At 40.1% G+C, this 7,209-nt stretch overlaps 1 protein-coding gene across 1 annotated transcript; it reads left to right on the plus strand.

Annotated features, from left to right (window-relative positions):
* The first annotated feature begins 344 nt into the window (after nucleotides 1-344).
* LOC126402105 (uncharacterized) lies at nucleotides 345-2,297 on the plus strand. Its single transcript, XM_050063786.1, has 4 exons — nucleotides 345-359; nucleotides 1,411-1,737; nucleotides 1,855-2,116; nucleotides 2,266-2,297. Exons 1-4 carry the CDS (start codon nucleotides 345-347, stop codon nucleotides 2,295-2,297), a joined length of 636 nt encoding a protein of 211 aa, XP_049919743.1.
* Nucleotides 2,298-7,209: the final 4,912 nt, after the last annotated feature.

A 7,209-nucleotide genomic window follows, 5' to 3' on the forward strand; every position in this document is an offset into this window, starting at 1 on the left:
AGAGAGAGAGAGAGAAGGAGAGAAGGTGCCCGCTGTATTATAGGAGGCCCCCCGGCAGAAGTCAGCCTAACTAGGGGCTGGTACAAGGCAAGCCTGAGCCGGCCCTAACTATAAGCTTTATCAAAGAGGAAAGTCTTAAAGGAACTTGGGGCAGGATCAAGAAATGAGACTCACTAGTGACACGACGACCGCTGCGGGTAACTGCAGCCACCAGCGAAGCCGGCACGGGAGCGTGCAACTCTTCACTGCAGTGCAGGTGATGCCGTGACCAGGCTGTGACACTGTTTACTTTACACTGTTCACGTGACGGTTTACTCCGCTCGTGCCTCATACAAGCAAGCATCATGTCAAGCGACGAAGTAAGTAACAAACAATGTTTATTTTAGTCTAACTTTAGTAAATTTACTTGACAACATTAGCGTATTCATTCAGCAAAATGACAGTTGTAATGTAAAGTAAGTTTACCTTCCATTGGCCAAATGGTCACTAAATGTTCAAATTTCACCAGCCACTCTAGCAATAGCCATTGTTTTGTTACTGGCGAGTGAAGCTAATTTACCTGCCACTAACGTGATGGTATTTTACGAGCATTTGGCTTTGTGGCTGCAGCTAATTTCTGACTGTGGTAATTACCAACATAGCTAGTATTTATAACATTGGATAAAGCTTGCTAACAAGCTGATGTAAATGTGCAGTCATTATCATGTAACAGCAATAGTATGATTCAATGTTTCAAGCCTGACTGACTTGTATGCACATATGTATGTACGTGGGTGCATGCATGCATGTATGTGTGTATGTATGCATGTATATATGCATATGGAAGCATAGGAGCATTATTCCCCATATTTTTTCTCTTTTTAGTGTGTTTTGTAAGGCTCCTGTATTTTTTTTCTAAGTGTCTTGTAAGCCCATGAGGGCTGCACCTTCAGTGTATGCACTATGATAATAAAAAAAAAAAACTAACTAACTAACTCAAGCNAAAGCTTGCTAACAAGCTGATGTAAATGTGCAGTCATTATCATGTAACAGCAATAGTATGATTCAATGTTTCAAGCCTGACTGACTTGTATGCACATATGTATGTACGTGGGAGCATGCATGCATGTATATGTGTCTAAGTGTCTTGTAAGCCCATGAGGGCTGCACCTTCAGTGTATGACACTATGATAATAAAAAAAACTAACTAACTAACTAACTCAAGCCACTGACATAATTTGTGAAACCATTTCCATTATAAGACAATATGAATGCTACGAATATCACCGTGTTATAACAACGTAAATACAAGAAAAACTGAAATGTCAATGTTGAATCAGAATAAAAATTACATCAAATAAAATCATAACATCCCTTTGAGGGTAATAAAGTTATTTTTATTATTTATTGTTCTCATTGTTTTTGTTTCAGGATTTGGAATTGACTCTGGAAGGAGTGGCACAGATGGAGGACACTTCAGAGGAGGAGTATGTGCCTCAACCTGCTCCAGACTCTGATGAGTCATGGGAAAGTTTGAGACCAGGGGGTAAAGGCAAAGGTGGGAGAGGAAAGGGGAAAGGAAGAGGTCACGCTGAAGGCCAGGGAAGGACACGCTCAAGGGGTGAAGGCAGCAGGTCGCGGTCCAGAGCTCCTTCCAGAGCACCAGGGCGCCAGGGCAGGCAGCGCACCGAAGCTCTCAGGGAGGAGGACAGAGTCCGGCTCGCACAGCTTAGAGCTGCCAGTATAGCTGAGATGCAGGTTGGTTATAGCTATTCGGTTAAAAAAATCTTGTTATATGAATGAATGAGTAAAAGAGGACACAGACTTAAAATATGAATCTAGCCATGTAAACATATTTCCTTGATCAATTTCTAGACGGCTTTACAACATCTGAGCCAGGAGGAGAAAGATGTCATTCTACAGTCAGTGGTGACCCGCCTACCAGGGGTGATGCTGGACATCCTGGAGTTCCAGAAGCAGACACCAGGACATCTTCCAGATAGAGGGCAGCCCGCGTGGTGCACCTGCCTGAACTGCCGACGCATGCCGACCCAAATGAAAAACCTGTGCTGTTGGCAGGCTCCGGACCAGTGCCTGAGCAGGAGTGCCCACCTGGAGATGTACTGTCTGAATGAGGGTATGCTGTGTCTGGTGAGGATGACGTGGAACGACATCTTTGCATTATGTACATAGTTTTATTTTGTTTTTTCTTTTTTACATGTTCCTAATAAAAAATGTTTGGAAAATAAGCAGGTCTTGTCTTCTCTCTTTTCTTGCTTCATGTAGCTGAGGCCTTTATGGAGAGAAGAGAACAGTAGCGTTAGAACATATACCAATGCTCCATAATCAAATCTGGTAATTGTTATTTTCAACTCGACCTTGGCATAACAGATATAACTAATGGCTTGATGCTGATAGTATGACCATTACAAATAGAAGTTCCAAACTTTCAACTGAATTAGCAGTGTATTATAATTGGTGATAGTGAGCAAAAGATCTAAACTTTTCTGCAGTATTGGACCTTAGAACAGTACAGTTGGCTTTTACAGAGAATGACTTGTGAGACTGACTTCTATTTTTTTTAATTCAAAGTGGTATGTTTTGACTTGACCTGCACAACAAAGCAAACATTATTTGAAACTGATCAGATATGAACAACTCGCGTTTTGCTTTTCTTGGGAGCGCCCCTCCATCCATACGCTTTGTTAGGATGCAATAGAGGTAAAAAAGTTTAACCAAATAAAATCTGCAAGGGACTCCATCCTCTTGGGCATAAGGCTAAAGGCTAATAAAGAGTAAATAATCAAATAAAAATCAAATTACCTTTTTCCAGCATACATGAGAATGCAGAAACTCTCAAGTTCCGAAGTTGACCTATAATGTAAAACACAGCTAAAACTTTTGAGGAATATTTTTATGATTTCTTTTTACATTCCCATTTTATTATTTGTAATGTGCCAGGTTTCATATTGATACTATAACTGTTCTGCTAATGGAAACAATGTTAATTTACCGAAAGGTCAGATACTTCGCGACATCCTTCAACCAGCGTCTGTTGAACGTGACTCGTTGAAGAGCCTCATGTGGTGCAGAGCCTGGCACCATGAGCTCTTTATCACGGGTCGCCTCATCAAGTGGTCCATGGTCACATTTGCCACGGGTCCATTCATGCTTCCCTGTGACATGATAAAGCACCCCCACTCACATATCCTACAACAAAATACAATTTTGAGAAGAAAAACATTTGTCATGTGACAGAAACGCTCCTCCACCACTAGAAGCAAGTAGGGTAGCAATCATCCGAGCAGAAAGATAATTATTTCAACATGTATTGTTGTTGTGTTGTCCAAATGATGTCACACTACTTACATTGAACATATCACGATGTTCGGCTTTCTGGCAAATATACCAAAATTGGTTGACGATGTCCCTCAGCCACACAAGTATGATGGAATGACCCTTTTGAATCCCATGACTCAAAAAAGGAAATAAGACAACAACAAAAAATGTTTTTTCATTATTATTCACAAAAAGTAAAAACAGTAACATCCACTTATAGTATATTTACCGCATGAAGTTTCTTGGTCAAATTTTTGGCCGCATGCCATATGTCCAATGAATGTAGTACACCTTTGTCTTTGTATCTCCCTTTCTTAGGATCAGCAATAAACAAAGACGTAGTAAGGCTTGTTCACAATATTCGATTATTACGTTGTTATAATTTTGGCAATTGTTATTCAGAGATGAGCAGTGACAGTCTCCATAACCAGTCGTGCAAGTGTCTAATAATCTTTGTAATAAATATACTCACCCATCAGTGCTACAATCTGCATGTGTGCATCAGTGACAATCTCGGTGATGTTCAGGTTCTCCAAAAGGCTGTCAAACGTCTGTATGAAGGCATGCTTCTCCATGATCACACTGTTACGGTTGGTTTGTCTCTTGTCCACAGTGAGAACACTGATGATGTCCTTGGACTCATTTTCCATAGTGGTATAAGTGCAGTACTGGGCAGTGTGTCCTGTAGATATAAATGAGTTGTTATAATATGAAAATCATTTTTGCTTGCAGAAAATGTGTTTACACAAATTTGATAAATAGAATACTTACCTGGGGAGTCCATCCTTCCATCAGCTGAAACAGATAAAAGCAATCAAATTGTGACCTTTGCAGCTTAAACCAGTGCCATTACATATCCTGGAAGTGTATTAGCATTTATATTTTACTTTACACTAATGTTACACAGACATACGTTGAATAGAGTAATACCTTACAAAAGCTGGGAAACAATCGTTTCTCAGAGACAGTGAGAAACGTTAGGTCACCCCGACTCCTTGGTGATCTCATATGATTTTCAAATCAAGCTCTAAACATGACCTATAATGTTTTCTTACCTGGTGACTAGGAAATGAGCCATGTCAGCATCTGTTTTGAGTCCCAACTCAAGTCGAAGCTGCCTCCATGATATGAACGTGTACCCGATGTGTATTCTGGTGCCTGCCCGGCTTTGGTCATAATTTCTTTTCAACTCACGAGATGCCGCTGATAAAACCTTTGTTTTCTTCTTAGTACCACTTTTTAGTGGGCTTTGTGTGGTGCTGGGTCGCTTGCTGGCTGCGGAGGAATCCATTACTACCCAAACAGTAGTTTGGATCCACCGCGCTCATCTTCTTCCTGTATCCAAGCTGAAAGCCGTCGAGGACGCGCATGCAGCGTCATTTGACATCACATCCGCAGGACAGCACGGGAAATTTGGACCACGAATTGCAGCGCATTATGCAGCACACAGCCTGTTCAAGGCAACTGAGAGACACGTGGCTGGCCTAATTCTTTTTGGTTTTGAACGCTTCATCAACACGTGTATTTTTTCACAAATCCTGCCTCAAGTTCCTTTAAGTCTTAAATGTGGAGATGGTGTCTGCCTCCCAGACCACAACAGGAAGATGATTCCACAGGAGAGGAGCCTGATAGCTGAAGGCTATCACATCAGCACATATCATCACTATGTGGAGGCTAAGTGGCCAGGCTCTGTCCATGATTCCTGTATCTTCTGTGAGTGTAGCCTGAGCAATAGATATGCATGTGATAAGTAGCCCAAAGCTTTGTGCAAATATGTTTTCTCTTTTAACACAACTAAATGTATCCATTATAATTGCAAGAGAGTTTGATGGCTACCTACTTGGGGACCGAGGATATCCGTGCCAGCCCTCTCTACTGACCCCTTACCCTGACCCTGAGCCGGGCCCCCAACAGCGTTTCAATGGGGCCCACTGCAGGACAAGAACCTGGGCTGAGATGATTATTGGCATTCTCAAATCCCGGTCACCCTCCAGAGGGCACGTGACATTGTAGTGGGATGTGTTGTTCTCCAAAATATTGCCACTATTAGAGGAGAGCAACATCCTGCTATACCACTTAATGACCCTGAGGATGACCATACCATCTACCCTGCAGATGTCTAGGATGGAAGGGCTGTAAGAGATAATTTGCTTATAAAAAGATACGAATCTAATTCAGACGGAACTTTGGGTTTAAACACTGTCTTGGCTTGAGTCCTATATGCAATAACCACCTTTTTCCCCCGGCTAAATTAGATTCTGCATTTTCTCATTGGCAAAGACAAGAAATTTCTAAATTTAAGTATATGTACAAAAATGGTACATTTGCAAGTTTTGAGGACCTATCACACAAATTCAGTCTTCCTAGGTCCAGCTTATTCCGTTAATTTCAGTTCTGCCACTTCCTTCAGAGCCAGGACCCCACTTTTCCAAGCTTGTCAGTGTCAGGCTTAGATAACATGTTAGAGATTCCTTTTAGATCAAAAGGGCTAATTGCAAGGATACATGACTATACAGCTTCTCTTGAAAACATAACCCTCGCCAAGATTAGGGCAAATTGGACAGCTGAGTTAGGAGAGGACATGGAGGAGGATGAATGGAACTGTGTTTTACAAAGAGTAAACAATAGTGCTTCTTGTGCAAGACTAAGTATAATACAGTTCAAAGTTCTACATTGAGCTCACGTCTCCAAAGCAAGATTAGCTAAGTTGTACCTTGATTCAGATGCAAGTTGTGACAGGTGCCAGAACACTCCCGCCAACTTGACTCATATGTTCTGGTCATACCCTGCTCTGACAACTTACTGGTCTATGATTTTTAAATTTCTATCTGAAGCAATTAATACTGATTTCCAACCCAATGCAGCAGCAGCCATATTTGGAATCATAGCTGTCCAATACTCTGTATTTAGGAAAAGCCACAAAAATATTATTGCCTTCACAACATTGCTCGCTCGCAGGAGAATTTTATTACACTGGAAATCAAAACACCCCCCTAAAGTGTCTTTGTGGTTAAGCTACTTGATGCTCTTCATACAGTTAGAGAAGATTAAATATTCACTTAGGGGATCTAGTGACAAATTCTTCTCCATTTGGAACCCAGTTTTGACACATTTAAGTAAACTCAAAACTTTGCCTAATGCCCTGTAATAAAATTTCCCAATCTAAGATATTTAATCATATAGAACACAGTAGGTCTATGCACAGTTTCACTAATAGAACTGGTAAAGTGTATTTATGTATTTATTTTCTTCTCCTTCCCATATCACTTATTTTTTGATTTTTGTACTTGTTTGCATTTCCAAATAAAAATATTAATACAAAAAAGAATAAACTGATTAGAATTTTATGGTCAAAGGTCGAGGTCAGTGTGCCCTCACAAAATATGTTTTTGGCCATAACTCAAGAATTCATATGCTAATTATGACAAAACTTGACACAAATGTGTAAAAGGATTAAAAAAAGGAAGTGATGGCATTTTATATCCAAAAGGTCAAACGTCAACTTCACTGTGACACCATAATGTTCTGCATAAAACACTTTTCTGGCCAATATCCAACATCATATCTGAAGAACAGAGGGGGAAATATTTGGTCAGATACTTAATTAGTCACACTCATCTTGGATTCTAATTGTATAAATCTTCTGTGCTGCCGGGAGGATAATGGGTGTGAATGTATGTCTATACTAAATCTTATATTGTATGTCAACATACTGTAATGTACTTTACACCTACATATGTGGTCATATAATCAATGCACATTATTCCAAGGTGTTAAATGGGTAAGATTCATATACATGTATACACAAATAAAATAAAATGAAATAAATGATGAATTGGGCATGAAGAAACATCTAAAAACAATGAAATAAAAAAAAATAACCAAGTAAAA

This window comes from Epinephelus moara, chromosome 16 (assembly GCF_006386435.1).
Source record: "Epinephelus moara isolate mb chromosome 16, YSFRI_EMoa_1.0, whole genome shotgun sequence".
In the NCBI taxonomy this organism is placed as follows: Eukaryota; Metazoa; Chordata; class Actinopteri; order Perciformes; family Serranidae; genus Epinephelus; species Epinephelus moara.

What these genes read in the sequence shown, in the direction of transcription:
- LOC126402105 (XM_050063786.1), top strand. An exon ending in CCAGTATAGCTGAGATGCAG is followed by an intron (nt 1,738 to 1,854) that starts GTTGGTTATAGC and finishes ATCAATTTCTAG; the next exon opens with ACGGCTTTACAACATCTGAG. An exon ending in GATGTACTGTCTGAATGAGG is followed by an intron (nt 2,117 to 2,265) that starts GTATGCTGTGTC and finishes TGCTTCATGTAG; the next exon opens with CTGAGGCCTTTATGGAGAGA.